Below are 23,774 nucleotides of genomic sequence, written 5' to 3'. Positions count from 1 at the left end.
AGAAATTCTTTAAGAGCTAGCTTTTGAAACTGAGAACAGTAGTTTCATTTCTTACTTTTGTTTTTCAGTCGAGTTTGTGCGCATTTTACCAATAGTGTTTTTTTTTTAGCCTCCAAAATATACTAAGATCATCTTAAATGCACTTTACTTAAAATCAGAGTAAGATTACTTTTTCATGGTATTTAAACATCAAAAAAAAAAAAAAGACAAGATATGGGACCTGAGGCGGTGCACAGAGTTTGGTATTCTTGGCTTTATACGGTTTGTTAAGAGGTTATGAGGAGTCGCCTTTAATTGGAGCAGTTTCACGTCAATCATACATTAGTGTTCTCCTATTGGTCAGACGGGCTGTCTGTCTTCGGTGATTATCGTGAGCTTTAAACGTAGCAGACGATCTGATTGGTCGCGACATGGATTCCAAGGGGCGGGGCATTGGATAAAGTTTATAATTTTTAAAGCGAATATGCGTAGTGTTTACAAACAGCGTAACAAAACGGAAACTCCGTGGGAACCGCTTATAATAATATTTGCTTGGAAACATCCGAAATGTTTCCTAAAAGTATCACCGTCCACAAACAGTCCTTTGTAAACAAATGTTGCAACTCCCATCATTGCCCCGCCCCCAAAATTCCTGCTCGCCTGTGAAGGGGCGACATTTCTCAAGGAAGCTGAGAGGAAAGTTCGGATAACACTGGCGACAGACGCGCAACTTACACCCAACTTTGCGCTGACAGTACAAAATTCACTCCGAATCGCGACCTGACGAGAGTTTCGACGGATACTCTGACAAATAGTCGTTTGTGGAGTCGTTGAAGCGACGCAGATCGAGGCATGGAAATAATGGAAAGCGGGGAACCGTTTTTACAATGGGACAAAAATCTCAGCGAATTGTCCGAACACGGAGAAAACGACATCTTATACAGCACTGTAAGCATGAATCATCTTATAATGCCGTTGCACCATTGCCATCTTCACTTACACAGTTATAGCATGTTTTGATGTGTTGCGACTAGTGTCAGATCACCCACAATGCCTCTAAACCTCATGGTTTAAGCTTTTATTTGACTTGGTCTTTCACAGAGACACTCTATAGGAGTCTGTCAGATTACTAATGCGCCTTTGGGTTCCTCTTGGCTCCAAAGGATAAAGTTCAGATGGTGCAGTCATCCAGTGATTGTATGCAGTGCCACACAGAGCAATGCAGATAAGTCCATTTGGATAAAGTCAGAATATAGTAGTCAAAGCCTTGAAGAGTTGCTGCAGGTTATGTAATAATAGGGTTGTGTTCCAACTTCTGCTCAAAGGGGCCTCTACTTACAGACTAATTAGGGGGTGCACAGTTGGGTAGTTGGTGCATAAAGATCCATGTATTCAACATGAAAATTTTAGGCTAAAATGTACATGAATGCATCAGGGAAAGGTCTCATGTTTGTAACCATTTTAAAACCTTGTTTTGTTTCTTAAACTTAATGCCAAATTTTCACTGTAAATGTGGCATGGAAGCACTTGTGAAGTTGCATTTAGGTGTCTTTACACACAGACTGTTTAATGCTGCTCAGAGGTGGAATGAATGCATTTACACAGATGCAAATATAACTGTATGCTTTGATACAAGGGCTTGAAAGCTTGCAGCATTGCAAGTCACACCGCAGAACATGTTTACTCCTAAATTTACGATCCTCATAGATGAACAGTACTTCAAATGAAGTTAATTCCAGATGTGTGGCATGTTACGAGTGGTTTCTAAGCCGACATCCCAATTAAATTAGCAGACACAGCACTTAACGCCTGTCCAGACGGCATCAAAGCCAGCGTTGGAGGTGCAGCAGTTTGGTGTGTCTGGGATTCATAACCCGGCAGTATCAGGGTGGTAACGTACACTTCCAGGAGAACTATATATGCTTTGTAAAGCTTGTGAAGGATTCATATTCTCCTTCACCTTTAGAACAGAACGGGGTCTTTGTTTAAGGGCCCCCTCTAAACACATACACGCTCCCCCACCTCATGGGTCTGTATGTGCCGGTTCCCCTCACTTTTACATTTGCTCCCCAGGGTTTGTTGACATGGAATTCCACACAACAATGCAAACTGTTCTCAGTTGGAGAGAATAGAGCTTGCTTTGTGGGTTCAGCCTGTTGCATATGTCTGTTATCGTTATGCATGTTGCATGTGGGCTGTTTCCTTCTGCAATATAATTCAGCAGCGCTGTCATTGCATGTCAGTTGACTTTCAAAATTGAATTTACGTTCTAATTGTAAGGTGAATAAGGGTAATATTTAACCTGTAGATATCTTCATAGTTTCCCAGTAAATTGATTGCATAAGAAATGCCAAATTTGTTTGCTATGACAAGTTTTCAGAAATGTTGTTTCAATATGCAAACGTGGCATTATATAATTAAATATGCACTAATCTGCATAAATTTTCAGAACAAAAATCTGCACGTTGTTTAAAGACAGGTTCAAAACTCCTTTAATCGCTACATGAATCAGAAAATGCTGTCAACAGCTAGAAAAAAATGCATTTTACCATGTTTTTAGAATGAATAAAGTCAGGCAAATGAGATATGAACAAACCCCTGTGTAAAAGCTTTTAGAATATAAATGGAGATAAAACTGAAGTGTGGAGGTAATGGCTTTCTGGCTTGTAATTTAAATCTACACATGCAAAAGATAAAGTGCATCAAAATAAAGTGTGTTTTGGATGTTTTATTTCCACTGGTCTGAAACAACATGCTATGGAAAGACAAATGCTAATGAAAAAGCAGTGTTTTTGCTTGTAGTGTCTTGACTTAATGCATACACACCTGATGTGTTTGAGGAATGCAAACATGCCCTTTTTATGATTAATAGGCCTAGTTATTGTCTTCTGTAACCGCTAGTTGGGATTATGTCTTCTTTCATTGTCAGCTTTCTATTAGGAAGAACTTGTATAGAGGGTATGTGTTCATACCTTCCTGTAAAACAGGGTTTTTTGCCACTTGCTCTTGAACTAAAGTCTCATCTGTCATATTTCAGGTGGTTTGAAATAGTAAAAATAACCCAAGGCTCATTCCCTGCTTTAGGATGGGGGTTAAGGAGATGCTGAGGGGAGCAGTTGGACCGTCATGCTCAGCATTTCTTAGTGCTGATAATCACAGCCACACGATTAGCCTGGAAAGCACATTATCTCATGCTTGTGGCAACCAGATGTACTTTCCTGGCCTGATGCGGTCAGCTGTAGTAGTTCATTGCTTATTTGCATATCTTTAGTATAAGAATATCTCATTTGTCCCAGCTGATGGTTTGATGTTATGCTCAGCTGATAACACATTTAGGTCAATGACCGGATCGTTTTTCAGGGAAGTGGGCTTTCAAAGAAAGAACATTCATAGAAATCAATCAGCCTGATCTATTGCTGATACACTGGTTATTATTACTCGCATTGAGTTCAGGTCATTTTGACCCATTTTGATTTTCTTTTTCCTAAAAATGCTAGTTAGTGTAATACATTTTCTAACTTTTTGATAGCTGCTTCAATATTTTTCTTAAGTGTTTTTGCATTTATGCTAGACTTATCTTTGTTTTATGCATTAAATGTTTAATGTTATTTAACATATTAACCAGCTTTTCGTTAAAATTCCTTCATAAATAACATTACGATTAACTGCTAAGACATCAAATAACTCATACTCTGACTCATATAGGCTATATAGGCCAGCAGTCCCTCTCTGTGACCACACACACAATCAGTGATGTTAAACACTGGACTGACGAGGATATCTTAAGAAAATAAGACGTCTGTCTTGACTGTAGAGGCTGTGTCTGACTGTAAACACTGCACAGGAGTCTGGCCTCACATTTGGGCTTTTTTTAACTTTTTATTTTTAAAGTCTCATGGGACTTGAACAGATGGAAAGAGTTCAGTGTTCAAATTTACATACTTTTTGCATTTTTATAGGAAGTGTATATACATATACATACATGCATATATAGTTTGATTAAATTATTAGTATAATAGTTTTAAACAGTGTTAGTATAGTTAACTAAAACTGAAACAAAACATTTATCATTGATACACATATATTTGATACACACATACTTTTTTTATATATATATATATATATATATATATATATATAATAAATTGTATATAAATTGATAAAATAGTAAAATATTAAAATAATAGTTAGAATAAATAAAAAATACTCAGTATAGTCTAAAACTGAAACTAAAATTAAAAGCATAAATAAAATTAAATGAAATAAATGTTAATATTAATATAAATATATATATATATATATATATATATATATATATATATATATATATATATATATATATATATAAACGTTATCTCAGCTACATTTTGTTTGACATGATTACAAAAAAAACTAAAAATGACGACAAAATTGACTAAAATGGGCAATATATATAAAAACTGTTTAAATATAAATAATAATGATACTAAAATAATTTTTTGATACTAAAGTTTTTAAATTATCATAAAAATTATGAGAACAAATTCATATAAAAAATGCAGCAAGAAAGCACCTAGCAACAACCCAGAACACCCTAGCAACCGTATAACAGTGTAATAAAATAGCAAATATGAAAAAACTAGAATTGCAACTACAATTTCCTACATATAAATAGACTGATGATTTAGATCAGGTCAGTTTATCGACAGCATCCTGGTCTTTAAAATGTGTGTGGTCAGTGCATAGCATGTCAGGACAGCCTGATCTTGTGTTCCTGAGCTCTCTGACATTTTGATAACATTTGTCACTCAGGAATCACGTGGTGTTCTGATGACTCGAGCTTTAGGGACGGGAGGGGCGAGTCTGTAGTAAGAAACCCTCTGTGCTCCGTGTGTTGGGCATGAGCGGCCCGTCTTCTCTCTGCTCGCTGTGGGACGGGTGGACACAGACTCGGCCTGTTCTTCAAGAGGGCAGGGCTTTCGTCCGTGGCTCTTGCAGGCTGCATCATTCTGCGACACACATTCTTGCACTCTTGCTCTGAAAGAATGGTTTGTATGAGCTGCAACTTGAGCCTGAACCTTCGCTGAGCGCACATATATTCATTACTCATTATCGCATCCCAATTTATTCATCACCATCTTGTGGTTTCACTCGGTCTTATCTGCCCAGTCATTTTAAGAGCCCCTTTAGTGGCTGAGCTCTCTTTGATTCAAACAATGTATTTTGGCGGTGAAGAAGTTGTAATGGAGGTGCTGCAATGCAGTAAAGGTTATTAGCTTTGGGAGTATAACATTGCATGAGAACCTTGTTTTTTCTGTGAGCTGCGAGTTTGGCTTTGAGTTTTGTAAGCAGTCTATTTTTTCCTAATTTATCATTTGTTTTACAAAATAAAAGGGGGGTTTTTGAGTACATTACTTATAGTCAGATCCAGAGACTTCATGTTCTTGTCATTTTATATTATTTTATATTACAGTATATGTTTGCTACATTATATATTTAGCAAATGCATATTATATTATATCTACTGTATACTACATATATTAGCATTATAAATCACTCATTTGCTGCTTGTGTATTGGACATGTAGGGTGTCTTTCACTCCATTCAGTCAGCGTTTTCCTGTTCCTCCCCTGAAAGAGCAAACAGATTGGTGATCAAGTGTTTCCAATCAATCCAGGTTTTATTTATGTGTTATTCGCTATCACTGCATGTTTACATCCAACATCCTTTAAGGTCACTATTGGCCAGCTGTTGATTCCAGTGGAGGCGTTTCCTGGACCCCTGGAGCTCCAGAATCACCAAACACTCACTACAGTCTCACTCACTGTCTGTGGGGGGAAAGGAGGATGGGACAGCCCCGAATCTGCAGGACGTGTCCGGTCATGTTGTCATTTTGCAGCACAGTCAGTCACTATTAAAGGTATAGTTCACCCAAAAAGGGAAATTTGCTGTTAGTTTACTCACCCTCGGGCCATCCAAAATGACTTTTTTTTTTTTCTTCAGTAGAACAATTTTTAGATGAATCCTTGGTGGTTCATACAATGCAAGTCAATGGCTACCATCAATTTGAGAGTCAAAAAAGCATTTACAGGCTACACAAAATTAATACCCGTACCTCCTGACAATATATTGAGGTCTTAATATAATTGTGTATATGTGGCATCATTGCAAGATTACGAAATCAAACTAGTGAATTGGTTATTTTAGCCAATTAATAGATTCAAACTGTCTGAATCAACCAGTTTGCAGAAAATAATATATTTTTTTCAAATGTGGCTCTGGATTACAGGTAATAATGTTCTTGCACAGGCCGACCGTTTCGCTCCATAAGACCTTGATATATCGTCAGGGGCCACGGGTATTAATTTTGTATTGGTTGCATACTTTTTTTGACACTCAAGTGACTATAGCTGCTGACTTGCATTTTATGTATCACCAAGGGCCAGGGTTTCAGCTAAAAATCTTCTTTTACTGTTCTACTGAAGAAAAAGTCTCCTACATCTCAAATGGCCTGAGGGTGAGTAAATTAACAGCAAGTTTTAATTTTTGGGTGAACTATCCCTTTAAGGCCTCTTTCACTGAATTAAGCTGAAGATGACACGCATTTCATGCTCAACAGTTGCGCACAAGCAGGCCAATTCAAAACACTCGGAAAAGTGACTCATGGAAAAAGTGAAGGACTTGTGGTGGGATTTGTCTTGGCACTAACTAAGATCTGCAAAGTGAACTTTAGGATAAGGATACAAAACTTTTCCCAGACTGCTTTTTGTCTCTTATTTTCTGTCCAGATTGTCCACTCAACCGCTAAATGGGACATTTCACAATTAATGTTATTTTCTTTTTCAGATTAGAATCCACAAGCTCTTTGCTCTTTCCAAATCTTGAGCGTCTTGCAACAATTCATGGAATTTCACTCTAGCTTGATGATTATTTAAATTACTTTACCCTATGTATTGATGTAGTTAGTGGAAGTTGAGCTGTTTTGAGTCACAAGAGCATTGCAGGCACACGTTAAACTCTAAACAAAAGTCCTGTATGGCAGGTTAACTCTGTATTTGGGTCAAAGAGACCCTTGCAATCCAGTTTATTGTCACTTTGCATTGGCTCCTGTCCTGGAATACCACTTCTTAATAATGAGACATTTCTTGTACAGCAACGTTAGAAGAGATCTGTCAACCTTGCTGGAATTGTTTCTGCTCCAGTTCAAAATAAAATAAATTTTTAGTGGCTAATATTAGTGAGTCAAATGTATAAAGTGTGTACCGGTGCGTAAAGGACAAGGTCCATCGCTGATCTTTGTCTCCTGTGGGTTGGTCTTTCCTCACATCTGTTTTGCTGCTTAAAGGGTTGTGTCATCTGTGTCCACGTTTGGCTTATAAACTTCCTCTTCCTGCACACACATTCACAGCCCCCTTGAGAGGATAAAAAATTACAGGCCGCTGTCTGAATCCACCAACGCCACTCCCAGCGTATCTGTCCTCACAACTCTCTGAACCTCCACGGCTCCAACAACTATTCAGATTCTCCAGCTGGGCAAAAGCTCAGAAAGAGTCAAATTGCAGTACCCTGCCCCCAGTGAAACCACATGTACTATACACCCATCCAAACTACGGACAAAGAAGCCTTCACTCTCAGAATCCACCCAGCTGGATGCAAGCGCTCGTATTGATGGAGTAGGGCACATCTTAATCAGGATCCTACCAAACTACTCATACTATTTCATTAGTGTGCACTATGTGTATAGTGAACAAAATTGTGGAATTTTTATCAAATCTTAAACGGGACGATTTTTTTTATCTATAGTGATCATTTGAAAACTATTAATATTTTTTTATATTGTATTATTTTTATATTATTTTTAAATAAAATTTATATAGGCGTATATTTTTACTTTTTAAATAAAAAAAATTACCTTACGTTTTATATTATTTTAAACATATTATTTTAAATTTATTTACATTATATTTATTTGGATTTGTAATATATATATATATATACACACACATATCTTATTTAAAAATAATAAGTGTATTTTATTATATTTTATCATATATACATACGCACACTCACAAATGTATATATATATATATATATATATATATATATATATATATATATATATATATATATATATATATATATATATATATATATATATATATATATTATTATTATTATTGTTTTGCTAAGAAATATTGTATACATTTTAAAAATGAAATTAAATATATATTTAATGCTGATATGGTGTTTTGTTTAGGCATGAAATCACACAAACTGTCCCAGAATCAATACTGACCATAATTTTTTATAAGACAGCTTTACTCTAAATTGGCATGAAAATGCAAAACAACCAAATTTCCGAGATGATAACTGATAGTATGTAAGTGAAGGTAGACTGGGCAGTATGCAGTGCATTTCTATTCCATTGCAGTAAAGGCACTGATCCCAGACCAGGCACTTAGAAGTGATTATTTCTATTCTCAAACAGCAGCAAACCTCACGTCTGTCCTCCTCGGAGTGAACGCTGTCTTATGTTCCTCTTAGAGAGAGCAGTCGACATCCAGCAATCATCATAATCATCTCATCACACACTCAAGATTGTCAGATGTAATTGCATATCAGCCGTGACTGATGCAGAAACGACGACATCGGTGACTTCGTATGGCCATAACCATGTGTGAATTCATACAGAAATGACTGGTGCAAATGCATCCAGAAGATGACAACTATGACATGTTATGTTACACAACTTGAGGACTTCACCCGCTCCTGACCTGATTTGAACTGCTACGGTTTTTGCTTCTTTATGCTACATGAAGCGTTTACCTTAAGTGGCCTTGGAAATGCTTGCCGGTTTCATTCTATGGTTTTGGCCCGAAGAAGACATTCCAGAAAAGCGGTTCTTTGCCAAATATGAAGTTTAAGCGAGTTCAGAAGAGAACTGTGTATGCGAACACACTTAATGTGTGTTTTTAGTGGACGGCAGGCTCTGTAGGAACATCTGTGACCTGCATGCGTTTCTCTCCAGACGTTTTCTCACCATGGTGGGCACAGACAGAGCTGCTGTTGAGTAACAAAAGAGGAAAATGTAGGGCAAGGCATTCCAGAGCGACTTTGTCACTTGCATTCTCAAATGGTTTCTCGCTCCTCGTTGCCTTATGTATTGGTTTAGCGGTTTTCTTGTCTTTCTCTCTCTGTTTTTTTGACTAGGTTAACCTCTGTAATTGAGTCAGTCTGTAATTGATCCCATATGCTGGCTTCTCTCCATTTTCAGCCCAGACTCACCCTCTTTCCTTCCTAGTTTGCTCAGCTTGGCCTCGTTTAACTCATTTTTCTGACCTCTTTGCTGGCGGCTCTTTTCCAAAACCTTGTGAGCTGCCTACCTAGATGGCATTTTTTGTAGGCAGCTTTCTGTTGGTGAACGTGACCCGTTTGAACCCGTTGCCAAATCTGTGTATGGAAATGACTCAATTTTGCCTGTGAAGATTAAGTAAATGTGACTGTATCTTAAGGCAGCATTGTGTATTTTGTGGAGAATGCAGTCCCATAATTCATTGCAAATGTGAAAGACAAGGTTTCTGCAGGTCTTAAATCAGTCTTAGTTTGCCCTTCTTCAAATTAAGGCCTTAAAATGTCTTGAATACATAAAGTAGTAGAATTAAATATTGCACTCCCTGCATAGAATAAATCTCTTGTCTTGTAAATGTCCTGTTTTCCAGTTTAAGTATCTGAACACCCTTAAATCAAGATAAATTGATTTGAGATGCAAAATGAAGATAGCTGAAGTCTTGTTTTCTGAGAAATTTAACAAAATCAAGTGGGTTTCTGCTTAAAACAGGAACAAACATCTTGGAGTAGGGGATGAAAACTTTTTCCTTTGAATTAAGTTGATTTTTCTGAGCACATTGGTGGATATTTGTTCTTGTTTTAAGCATAAACTTACTTAATTGTAATCAATTTCACAAAAATTATCTTTTTATTTTGATTTGGGAACTGTTGATTCTTTAATTGGTCTTAAAATGGTCTTTAAAAAGTCTTACATTGGCTTTCATAAAACCTGCTGAAACCTTGGAGATAAATGTTGATATTTAAGTATTTTAAGTATTGCTAAAAATAATTAGATCTAATTAAAAACCTAGTATGTGTGTGCAAAACACCAAATATATGTATTTTATGCTTATTAGAGTTATGCAAAGTTGACGAAGAGCTTTCAAAGTCATCTCTAATGACGTTTCTTCACTTAGGGTAGAAGGAAGATACAAAGCATTTCTCTATTTATTTATTTATTTTTTGGACCAGGCCTCAGTCCTGTTTTTTCCCACTATGAACATGAGCCCTCAAATGACATAATGTTGACAGGCCAATATGTTTATATTTAGTGTGAGCCAAGCTGATCTGCTAAGTGGCCTTGAAAGAATAAACGGTGCAGTGTGGTCTTTAGCATGTGTGCACTTCAAATTACTGATAGATATTGCCAAAAATGGCCTCACAGTAGGCCATCGACTCAAACTGAACAGTGACCAAATTCTGCTCTTGGGGTGTTATTGCTCTTGTATTGCTGTTAGTCAGCAGCACCGAGCATCACGTCCCGTTCTATCAGGTTGTGCTAGTCAAAGCGGCGTTGTTTGATCTTGTAGTCTGTCTTTGTTGGCTGAACCCAGAGACCTGCGTGACTGTACCCGGCTGGCTGCGCAGATGAACAGATGCACACACACAGAGCAGGCGCAGTTGTTTGAATGTCTGCGTTGCATTGACCCTCTTCTTGCGGATGAGCCATCTCTGGACTCGTCTGTTCAGATGGAGACGAGTCTGTTGTGACAGAGCAGTTTTTATATTTCATAAATTATATTTTTATGTAAATGTACTATATTATATAGTACAGTGGGGCAAAGACGTATTTGATACACTGCCGATTTTTCAAGTTTTCCCACTGTAAGAAAAAGTGAAGAGGACTTTGAAGATCTCGCTGAAGAAGTTTATTGCAGCATAGCAGTGACAAAGTACATGTAGTACCTTGGGTTCAACGGAGTCGGAATGAGCTCAGAACATCATAAGTTCTAACCTTTTATACATTCCCAGTTTACTACCCTACATGTAAATGAAGTTGCTCCTTTTGTAACAGCTGTAGTCTGTATGTTAATTAAGTTCTGACACCCCTTTGTCTGAGGTGGTTCTCAGTGTCCCACACCTGCTCCTATTTTACAATTGGTCACCTTTTGCTCAGGATGTGATCATCCCAAATGGTCTACAAACAACTGTTGACTTTCTTATTCTCTATAATAATTAAGCCATTTTGGGAAATGAGCATGATCAAATATATTGTGGAGTGGAAGTGGGGTCGAGGCAGACTATAGATTCTTACACCACTTACAAAGCATGGAGAGATCTGTAATTTTCATCGTAGGTACACCTCACCTGTGAGAGACAGAATATTTAAAAAAAATCCAGAAAATCACATTGTATTGTATCATTTTTTTAATAATTAATTTCCATTTTATTGCATGAAATGAGTATTTGATCACCTACCAACCAGCAAGAATTCTGGCTCTCACAGACCTGTTAGTTTGTCTTTAAGAAGCCCTCTTATCCTCCACCCATTACCTGTATTAAACCCCTGTTCTTAAAGACCCCTGTTCACACACTCAATCAATCAGACTCCACCCTCTCCACTATGGACAAGACCAAAGAGCTGTCTAAGGACAAAATTGTAGCCCTGCACAAGGCTGGGATGGGCTACAGGACAATAGGCAAACAGCTTGGTGAGAAGGCAACAACTGTTGTTGCAATTATTAGAAAAAGGAAGAAATTCAAGATGACTGTCAAACTCCCTCGGACTGGGGCTCCATGCAAGATCTCGCCTCGTGGAGTATCAGTGATCCTGAGAAAGGTGAGGGATCAGCCTAGAACTACACAAGAGGACCTGGTCAATGACCTGAAGAGAGCTGGGACCACAGTCTCAACGGTTACCATTAGTAACACACTACACTGTGATTAAAATCCTTCAGTGCCCGCAAGGTCCCCCTGCTCAAGCCAGCACATGTCCAGGCCCATCTGAAGTTTGCCAAAGACCATCTGGATGATCCAGAGGAGGCATGGGAGAAGGTCATGTGGTCAGATGAGACCAAAATATAACTTTTTGGTATAAACTCCATCCCAACCGTGAAGCATGGGGGTGGAAACATCATGCTTTGGAGCTGCTTTTCTGCAAAGGGGACAGGACGACTGCACCGTGTATCGTGAGATTTTGGGCAACAACCTCCTTCCCTCAGTAAGAGCATTGAAGATGGGTCGTGGCTGGGTCTTCCAGCATGACAGTGACCCCAAACACACAGCAAGGGCAACTAAGGAGTGGCTCCGTAAGAAGCATTTCAAGGTCCTGGAGTGGCCTAGCCAGTCTCCAGACCTGAACGCAATAGAACATCTATGGAGGGAGCTCAAACTCCGTGTTGCCCAGCGACAGCCCCACAACCTGAAAGATCTGGAGACCTGTATGGAGGAGTGGGCCAAAATCCCTGCTGCAGTGTGTGCAAACCTGGTGAAGAACTACAGGAAATGTCTGACCTCTGTAATTGTAAACAAAGGTTTCTCTACCAAAAATTAAGTTATATTTTTCTATTGTATCAGATACTTATTTCATGCAATAAAATGGAAATTAATTATTAAAAAATCATACAATGTGATTTTCTGGATATTTTGTTTAATATTCTGTCTCTCAGAGTTGAGGTGCACTTACAATGAAAATTACAGATCTCTCCATTCTTTGTAAGTGGGATAACTTGAAAAATCGGCAGTGTATCAAATACTTATTTGCCCCACTGTAACTATATCGTAAAAAAATGGTTTAAAGGTGTGGAGTGTTTTTTTTTTTTTTTTTGACTTTTATAAATGAAATGCTCACCAAGGCTGCATTTATTTGATTAGAAATACAGTAAAAACAGTAATATTGTGACATATTATTACAAATGAAAATAACGGTTTTCTATTTGAATATATTTTAAAACGTAATTTATTCCTGTGATGCAAAGCTGAATTTTCAGCATCATTGCTCCAGTCTTCAGTGTCACATGATCTTCAGAAATCAGTCTGATAATTTGTTGGTACAATTACAGATGATTTAATTATTGTTTCAATTAAATTACTTTAATTTTCTTAAATAACAAAAAATATAAAAGATTAAATAATCGTTTAAAATAAATCCATTTTGTTTTATTAACTTAAATATTTTAATTTAATTGTTTAAAATTTAAAGCCAGTAATTTATTTACCTTTTTTTGTGTTTTGGGCAAGTACACATGGAATAAGTGTGATATTGCACATCAGTCAGATGGTCTTTATTGAAAAATTGACCAAATCATGATGATTCAAGAGCGTCCCTGTTTATGATAACGAGTCAAAAATGCTGTAGACTGAGCTTAACTTGTTGAATTCAGAACATTCCTCTAAACGGCACCTGAGGAAACCCGCTGACTTGAGCCAGCACAAGTGCTGCGTTTAGCCTTTAAGAGATGAAATGTATGTCTGGAAGCATCTCAGCCTGTCCAAACCTGTACGAGGAGCAGGAGACCTTCTTACAAAGGGCTGGGGGGCTGGAACGCACCCATAGGAATGCCAAGGAGTGGTGACTATCTGTTGGTTTTGGCCCTGAGTCAAACCTTCTCACCAGGCTAGGAACGAGCCGTCTGATTGGATGAGAGGAAGCCTGATGTGCTCTGATTGGAGGAGAGGGTTACCCTGTGAGCGCTTGCTATCATGTTTAGCCTGTTCCTCCGGCTATGAGATCTGGTCTTCAAAGAAATGTGCTGATGTTTTACGGTCTGCTGTGTTTAACTAGCTGCGGTTTAATGAGCACTTAATTTTAGCTCTAAAGTAACAGCTTGATCCTAGATCTTAAACTGTAGCCAAAGGTTTTTAGACATTTTTGCATTATTGCACTTAAAGTAAAGATTACGATTGATATATTGGAGTGCGTTATTGAGTACAGTAAATAAGCTACAGTCACCCGATCATTGTCATAAACAAGGATGCTCCTAAATCATCATGATTGGGTTTATTTTTCAATAATGACCAGCTGACTGTGCATTATCACACTTCAAAATCTATCCAAAAAATAAGTACATGGTCATGATATATATATTTTTTTGTTTTAAATAAAAAATATAAATATATATATATATTGATAATATACCGTTTTATTTAATAAGAAAATTACATGTGCGCTGCTTACCCATAAATAAATGGGCATGAAATATTGTAATATTATTGTAAATATTGTTAATGAAATATTTAGTTTGAAACATTTAAATGAAAACATGTAATGCCATTTAAACAGTAGTTTAAATAACATAATACTGGTATTTAATTAATAATATATAATTCAATAATTAATTTAAATAATTCAATACTAATAATTAATTCAATAATAAATTATAATTCATTATTTAAATTAAATATGTTTTAGATATTTGAGTACAAAAAGAAAAAACTTGTACTTACCCCAAAAAATTATGAATGGTTTTAGTTTTAAATATTTTAAATAATTATAAGAAATATTAATAAACTAAGAAATATTTAAATGAATAAAATTAAATTAAATGTAAAAAATTTTAACTAATAATTTATTTAAATATTTTTTATTTATTTGAGAAGAAAAAAAACTTATTTAATGTATACCCCCTCCTCCCCCCATAAGAAAAAATATATTGGCCATTAAATAATATAGATTGCGAATCATTTAATTTTAAATGCCTAACTCTCATATTCGTGTTGTTCCTGTTTAGCACTTCACCGAGCTGCTGGATGATCTGTCCCAAGAGGCTTTGCTGGGTCAGTTGTTAAGCGACCCGTTCCTGTCTGGCCGTGGAGATGCTATGGACACGGAGGAGGACCTGACCCCTGCGTCTCCAGTGCCGCCACACATTCAAGCCGAGCACAGTTACTCTCTGTGCGGAGACTCGCGCCCACAGTCGCCCCTGTCCCATCTGCCCGGGGAACCCGGCAGCGACGCCGGTAAGACTCGGCCAGAATCTGCTTCCAGTTTCATAACAGAAGTCAAAATAAATCTCTAAATGCAATGTGATGTGTGTTTTAGGTGATTCAGACAATGACGAGTGGCCCATGGAGCAGGAGGATAAAGGGCTGAAGATGGAGCCTCTGCTGTGTGACCCGTCACCCGTCCTGCTGCCCACCCTGACCCTCACTCTGACCCCCGAGGGTCCCGCCTCTGAGCCTGTGACTGACGCCTCGCTGACCCCTCCGGCCGCACAGGTCAGACCGCTCAGCCTGAGCACATGACCACACACACACAGTCAGTGGGATTTTATTGAAGTGCTGATTTCTGCTCGTATTTGCAGGTGAAGGAGGACAGCGTGAGTCTCAACCCTCAGATTAAACTGGAGCCGCACGAGGTGGATCAGTTCTTAAACCTCTCACCCAAAGGTAAAACACTGTCTCTGACATTTTTGGGTTATTGCACAAAAAATAAAGATATCGGAGTGCATTAATGATTACAGTAAATAACATACAGTCACCTGGTTATTATCATAAACCGTTAATGTGCTTGAATCATCCTGAATGGGTTTATTTTTCAAGAATGACCGGACTGTACATTATTACACAAAAAATAAATAAAATAAATGTTTTTTAATTATTTTAAATAAATAAATTAAAAATAAAATTATTAAAATGTAATAATCTAAATATTTTAATTTAAATAATTAAATTTATTTTTAGTTATTTGAGAAGAAAAAATATTTAATATTTTAAATATATTTAAAATATAAAATTATTTTTGTTTGTTTGTTTTTCCCCTAAGTTTAATGCAATACGTTTGTACTTACCAAAAAGTGGGCAATTATTAATTTTAGTTTTTAATCATTTCATTTTAATAATATAAAGATTTTTGTTTAAATAATTTAAACAGTGCTTTCATAATTAAAATATTTTATTGTAGTTAATTGAGAAGAAAATGATTTATTACATATGTACTTTAAAAAATATATATATTTTTAGTTTTCAATCATTTAATTGCAATAATTAATTTTTTCAGGTACATGTGTAAAACGTATTTTTCATCTTAAATAACTAAACTAAATTATTTAAATTATTAACATACTGTTTAAATTATTTAAATAAAATTTCTATTAAAATTATATTATTTTAAACTAAAGTATTTCATGTCCATTTAAGTATTTTAATTTAAACTATTTAATTTAAACAGTAAATTAATAATCAGATAATTTCATAATTTTAATAATTTTAGTTATTTGAAAAGAAAAGAAATAAATGGATATGAATATAAAATTTTAAATAATTTCATTTTAAGAAATAAAATATTTTAATTGAATTTAAGCAATTTAAGTTAATCATTTAAATAATTTATTTATTTGAGAGGAAATACTACACAATTACCAAAAAAAGGTATGAAATATTGATTTTGCCTTTTAAATAATTAAAAAAAAAATTCATTTCATTTTAAAAATCATTTTTTTTTATTTTAATTATTACTTTTATCATTATTTGAAAAGAAAAATAATTCAGAATAATAGAAGAAATAGGAAAGTCACACAGCTATGTAGAAAAAAAATCTGTTACAAATATTTGGCCACAGAATGCTGTGATTTGAATCAATCAGAAACAATCTGTAATGTTCTTCATCAGGCATGGAGTCTCTGCAGATGCCGCCCACTCCTCCCAGCTCTCATGGCAGTGACTCAGAGGGCAGTCAGAGTCCCGTTCACCCCTGTGCTCCCGCCAGTCCCACACAGACCCCCGCTGTCCTCAAGGTGGCGCCAAGAGCCCAGTCTTCTCTCTCCAGCTCTCCTCTGCTGACCGCAGCTCATGTGAGTATAAAGACATCTTGTTCATTAACAGATGTGTTGCATTTTTTTAACCTCCTCTCATCTGATCTGACAGAAACTGCAGGGCTCCGGGCCTCTCCTGCTGACGGAGGAGGAGAAACGCACACTCATCGCTGAGGGGTATCCCGTGCCCACCAAACTGCCCCTGTCCAAAGCTGAGGAGAAAGCACTGAAGAAGATCCGCAGAAAGATCAAAAACAAGGTCAGCGTCAGACCTCAGCCTCGCAAAACTGTAAAAAGATGCACACTTCAAATCTGAGTACTAAAATTAATATCAAATGCACTCATTATTTTCAGATTTCGGCACAAGAGAGCCGCAGGAAAAAGAAAGAGTACATGGATGCTTTAGAGAAGAAGTAAGTCTGATAAATACTCCTCAGATTTAGTTAGCATATATAAATATAACATTTATGAAAAATAAATAAACTTTGTTCAAGCGTAAAAGATTCAGTGATGCTTAAAAGTTTTTAAATACATGTTTATTATTGTGAATGGTTCATAGCTGCACGTTATTAAATATGAAAGAAAAATTAAAAATATATTCAAAAAAAAAAAAAAAATCTTCATTAAAGTATAGTAACCTGCTCCATTTCTGAAACCTTTCCAGTTTTTTTATTTACATTAAATATTCTATTTCACCTAGAATTAAGTCAAATTATCAAAGAAAATTTACTAGTGCAATATTTTCAGTATCTGTATGTGACATTGCAATTCCCTCTTCATCCACAGAGTGGAGACCTGCTCCACTGAGAACAGTGAGTTACGCAGGAAAGTTGAAACACTGGAGTGCACCAACAAGTAAGAGCCTCAACCCTTTCCAGTTACCTGCACTACACATTACAGCGATCATTAACTCATTAGCTGGTATTTTGATCTCACACTTTCTGTTGGGGGATGAATTTTCAGTCATTAATGATACATGCTATGTAAACGGTGCTGTATTGATTGTGTGGCAGGTCTCTGCTGCAGCAGCTGCACTCACTGCAGGCAGCGGTGGCAGGAAAGGTCCCTCGGTCCTGCAGGGTGACAGGCACCCAGACCTCCACATGCCTCATGGTGAGCGCTTCCTGCATCAGCGTTCAGCTGTGTGTGTGCGCGCATTTTTGTGACAAACGAGGACATAAATGTGTATAATGACACAGGTATTACAAGGTGAAGGTGACTTACGAGGACATTGCCCCATGTCCCCACTTTTCAAAACGCTTATAAATCATACAGAGTGAGTTTTTTGGGGGGAAAGTAGAAATGCACAGTCTCCTGTGAGGGCTATGTTTAGGTGTAGGGCAATAGCACATATAGTTTGTACAGTATCAAAACCATTACGCTTATGGGATGTCCCGTGTGTGTGAGAGAGAATGAGCACTAACAGAAGCACTGCTGTATGTGTGCAGGTGGTGGTTCTGTGTTTTTCGGTGTTCTTGGGGAGTTTCTACCAAGGCCTGAGTCCCTGTTCCTCCATCACCAAAACAGACTTGAGCAGAGAGATCTCCATACAGGACTCGTACACCACTACAGGTATGCATGCTGGGATAGCGGTACAAAAATATACTGAGACATGCAACTTCTAATTAGATATGATATGCATTTGCTATATAATCATACATACATTTGTATATATTAAAACATTATATTTTATATACAGTGCCCTCCATAAGTATTGGAACAGTAAAGACAAAATTGCTCTGTTGGCTGTCGAGTCAAGACATTTACAAATATGATTAAAAGATGAATATGAGACAAAACTACAGAATGTCACGTTTTATTATTAGCCATTTCAACACATACATGTTTTACTAAATAAAAAGAACAATACTTTCATCCCAATATCACAAAGAGTGAAAAATTTAAGGGGGTCTGAATACTTTCCGTACCCACTGTATATAAAAATGTTTATATACAGTATATATACACATATATATATATTGTGGCGGGAGGAGCAAACGACAGACACAGTGGGTGTGGGGTCAGGCCTCGGAGAGGCTTTTATTAAACAAAATAATAAAATAAAGTGTCCAAAGGGGGTAAAAGTGTCCAAAAATAAACAGGGGGTCTGGTGTCCTCGTCGTGCTGCGGGGTTCGTGAAGGAAGGCAGTGTTCTGAAAGGAAGGGTCCAGGTAAGGGGCGGAGTCCGGCGGCCGCACGCGCTCCCCTCTGAGGTCCGGGGCGCGAGGGGCGGTGGATTCTTTTAGCGGCTTCGTCCTTGGCTCGGTCCATTCTCGACGCTTAGACAGTTCGACAGTTATTGGTTTAGTAAATGTTCCTGTTATATGATATAATAATCTATTACACACATTGAGCAGTCGGTCTTCATCTGCACGATATTAAAGCGTCATCAGTTGTGTGAGGCTATTTATGTGTTGACTAAAGTATGGATTTAGTATTAATGCAGAGGTACTAGAGTCGCTGTCGTACTGAACATTTTCAGATCGATCCAGCTCTAATACACACAGCACTCGTGCTGTAATTTGCTCATTATTCTCTGTCTCTTGTTGAATAACGAATGGAGGAATGGCTGGATTTGGATCCACTCTTGAGCTGCTGAGAGTGCTGGAGTGGGCCAGTAATTATCATGCCTTTAAAAGCAGACCGATCGCTTAATCATCGCTGATCTCTGATCTGCCTGCATCACGTTTCTCCCACGCGCGACATTCAGTTTATGCACCGTTTAACAAAACACTACTGTACTAATAAAAGAGCTTTTTACACCTGATATTAATATCCATCTCGGGTGATACAATCACAAATGCTCAGCCGAGACATCAGCTATTAACAGCAAGAAAAAAAGGCTGGTTGTAATGCTTGTTCATTTCCATAACCTGCTGGTTTTTAGGATATCATTTATAGTTAATTATTAAAATGTTAGATATTAAAAAAAGTATTACAATTATTATGAAAAATAGTGAGCAATAAAATAAGTATATAAATAAAATTTGTTTAAAACATTTTATTTTTATGACTTTCTTTTTAGATTTTCAAAACCTAAAAAAAATCACAACAAATAAAACACAAGACCTTTTTATTAAATAAATATTTTTAATGATATTTTTATTTATTTTAATGTTTAAATATATTTACAAAAAATATTTTTTTTTAAATTTTATTAAAATGTAAAATTTTACATTCAGATATGTTTGTTTAAATATATATCTAAATAATTGTATCTCTGTATATGATCTAATAAAGATTCATGTAATTTATTAATGTATTTAAATAATTTATTAGTGCAATATATTTTACAGACACACGACACACAATTACTTAAATATATTAAGATATATAAAATATCTAAATTATGAGTGTGTGTATATGATCTAGTATGTGGGTGTGTATGATAATTTATGTAATGAAATTTATTGACATTAGATAAATATTTTACACATCACAAAATAAATATTTTTTATTTATAATATTTTATAATAAATCCAATAGTAAATATTATGTATTTTATATATCTCAATGCATTGTTAAATATATTTTTATATGTGTATTAAAAATGTATTTTAATAATTTGAATGATTTTAAAACATTTGAATAATTCTGTGTGTATGTGTGTGTTTGTGATCTGAGACACTTCACAACTTGCATCTGTTTAATAAAAAAGCAGTAAGAAAAGTCCTTCAGTGTGATGTTTGTTCATTTCCACAGTGAGGTCCCGGAACCTGTTGTCCATTCCGGAGCACGGGGGTCTGGACGAGCCTCATCCCGTCGGGCTGGGCGGAGATTACCCTGAATGGGACCGTCAGGCTGACGTAATGGCAGCTTTGCGTTTAGAACAGCAGCATAAACTGGAGCAGGCGGAGCTTCGTGAAGCAGAGCCCCGCCCACTTATACTAAACCCCAATGAAACACGAGCGCAAAAGGCCATTCTCATAGACCTACACTCACACAGGTAACGACCCTCCTTCTGTGGCTGCTTCGATTTGATGATATGATGACACATGGAGGCTGAACACTGGGTTTTGTTTTGGCAGGTCAGATCAGTGGTCAAACGAGACGGCTAAAGTCATACAGCTGGAGAGGACCGTCAACGAGACGTCCTGAGATCCCTGCAGCGGCGGGCCATAGGCTTCATATTTATAGTATTGTTTTACTTAGATGTCCTTTTTTTTTTAAATAAACCCAAAAATGTATTTTTATTCCATTCCAGCAGTATATCAAATTTTGATACTCATGTACACTATTTTCTTTTTTATATGCTTTGAATTTTGTTTTAATATTCTTTATTTTTATTTTTTCGCCTATTTGCCCCGTGCTACTGAGATAGTGTAGTAATATATTGAATTTGCATCTGTTTTCATATTCACATGACAACGATGTAGCATGTCAGTCAAAATACAGTTCCAAAGATTCATAAAAATAGGGCAAAGATTCAAACTGTTTTAAGATTATAGACTAAAAGCCCTGTTTACGGTTTGAAGATTGCAAATTTCCAAAGTATTTGTCTGAATATGTAAATATTTGCAGTATCCTGTATTGTAAGTGTGTTGGGAGAGATATTGATGTGATGAATTGATGTGAATGATATAATGGAGATGTTTGTTAAAGCGGGACGATATGGAGTTGACATGAAAAGGATGGATGCTCTCTGTCCCTGAAGTCCCTCGTATGACGTTGCCCTCTTTTTTAAGGACAGATGGCCCTTTTTGTCCTCATCTGGCCACCATCCCACCCCTGTCTGCGCTCTTGTGGGAGTAAAAGACGCTCGCTGACAAGCCTAGCGTTCTCTTGCTCTGATATGAACGAGTCCCGAGCGATCTGCGTTCAGCCGTGCTGTGGACTCACTTGCACTGCATCCCTGTAGAATTGATCTGTTATTTATTATTTTTAGCATGACTGCCATCCTTTTATCCTGGAAACACGAGCATTTTGAAGGAGATGCTTTTGTCCTGATGCCATGCATTCAGATGCAAACGTTTGTCACGCAACATCAGAAATGGTGTGCGTTTCTTATGTATTTGGAATAACGTCTTAACTATATTACACTTTCATTGCATCACAATGCAATTTCAGGCTCTTCCTGAAATCACTCTGGCTTGTTTATGTCCTTTTTTTTCTGCGAGCAAATAAATATTTTCCTTAGTAAAAGCATTATAAATCAGGCGTCTGAGCCGTCATTTTGCTGTGTATCCATGCTGGCTTTCTCTATTAAATTATTAAATTAGCCTGATTTATATTTGTTGTCTTACTAGGATGTTGAAGTGATGTTTTTATGTCAGCTAGTTGTTTGACTATTAATTATTTTCATTACGACTGGATCTGCATTATAATTTTCCCTCAGAGGTTTTTTTGGTAACATTTTACAATGTGTCATTTGTTAACATTAGATATAGTATTAACTAATATGAACAATACATTTATTACACTATTTATTAATCTTTAATAAAAATAGAGTTGTTCATGTTAGTTCACAGTGCATTAACTGTTAACAAGCACAACTCATGATTTTAATGCATTGGTAAATGCTTAAATTAACATTAACTAAGATTAACAAAGGTAAAGTTTTACCGTTTTTTTTTTATGCAAAAGAAAGGTGTTTTCTCCACATCAGAGAGCTCAGATGATGCACTTCATACATTAAATCACATTAGCCAAATTGTGTTAGAAGAAAAATGCATGTAGTCTCTAGACTCTCATGACTTCTTGGAAAAATGATATGTTAACCCTTGGATAAATGTGCTGTTGTGGACATATGGAGGTGATTTTTCAATTATGGCAATATTTCTAGGATATTTTGGGTAAATGCATTTGTTCTAGTTTAATAAAAGATTCAATGTGCCATTTTTAATTATTTCCCTCATTTTTAAAAGGACGTGAAAAGAGCAATTTATTTTAATTTTTTATAAAGTTAAAGTTAATTTATTGCTCACCCAAATGTTTCTCTATCAAGTGAAAAATTTTTTTTGCTATCAATTATCAAAAATTGTCAATATCAAAATGCACATTAATTGCGCGTCATCATTTTTATTTTTATATATAATATATATATAAATAATACCATATCATAGTTTTTTGCATAATTAGAATAAAAAGTTAACACTTGAGGAAAAGTGAAACAAAGAAAGGCACTTAACTAACAAATATATGATTTAATGTGATCATATTATATTAATATTAACATCCAAGGCTTTTCTGACAAATCAAATACTGGGGGTGTAACCAAATAATATAATAATATTAGCCCTGCGTCCCAATGTGCATACTATCCACCCTATCTGCCCTAAATAATATTGAAAATGACTAATACCACATGGATAGTGTGCACACTTGGACGCAGACTATCTCTTCTGTCGTAACAAAAGTTATGGGGGCGTGGCTAACATGTTAATATTAATGAACCGACACAGTCTGGTTATAATACGGCACTTTTTAAAGGAAATCGCCTATACAAGCGCCATAAATCTAAAGAAGGTAGGCTTTGTTTATTATTTTAAAAATGTTTTGTGTATTTATTTATTTTTCCGCTGTGTCTCAGGAGGTTCCTGACCGAACAAAGAGTCTGTAATCACAATCAGGACCGGTTTAAACGCTCGCGTAAACACGCTTCTTCTGCGTCGCCTCGCGTCTCGCTCGCGCACTCTCAGCGGACACGCTTCTATCGCGCTCACGGCGGACACGTCAGAGATCACCACGCATTTAGCGTGTCCAGTCGGAGACCCCTCTGCCCTACTTTCATTCCCGATGCTGGAGGAGGATGAGGAGGCAAATACCAGAATGTCCTCGCGGATGGATGCAGCTGTTGTTGTAGTTCCACGGATCATGCGTGCGCGTAACGCGAGTGAATTGTGAATAGATAGATAGATAGATAGATAGATAGATAGATAGATAGATAGATAGATAGATAGATAGATAGATAGATAGATAGATAGATAGATAGATAGATAGATAGATAGATAGATAGATAGATATTATTCATTCCATGAGGTGGACGCGTTTGGAAGGACTTTTAAGCGCCGGAGGAGA

The 23,774-nt window shown here is 36.5% G+C and overlaps 1 protein-coding gene across 1 annotated transcript; it reads left to right on the top strand.

Annotated features, from left to right (window-relative positions):
* The first annotated feature begins 434 nt into the window (after positions 1 to 434).
* LOC306858265 (cyclic AMP-responsive element-binding protein 3-like protein 2) lies at positions 435 to 22,597 on the top strand. The gene is made up of 12 exons (XM_079398704.1): positions 435 to 927; positions 14,736 to 14,964; positions 15,047 to 15,222; positions 15,309 to 15,393; positions 16,615 to 16,796; positions 16,870 to 17,016; positions 17,112 to 17,170; positions 17,544 to 17,612; positions 17,771 to 17,870; positions 18,206 to 18,329; positions 20,460 to 20,703; positions 20,786 to 22,597. The coding sequence occupies exons 1-12, from the start codon at positions 832 to 834 to the stop codon at positions 20,853 to 20,855; spliced, it is 1,581 nt and encodes a 526-aa protein (XP_079254830.1). The 5' UTR covers positions 435 to 831; the 3' UTR covers positions 20,856 to 22,597.
* The last annotated feature ends 1,177 nt before the right edge of the window (positions 22,598 to 23,774 follow it).

The sequence above is a fragment of the Barbus barbus genome (assembly GCF_936440315.1).
Source record: "Barbus barbus genome assembly, chromosome: 39".
NCBI lineage: Eukaryota > Metazoa > Chordata > Actinopteri > Cypriniformes > Cyprinidae > Barbus > Barbus barbus.
Note: the sequence above shows the minus strand (reverse complement) of the source record. Positions and strands in the feature narration are given on the sequence as shown.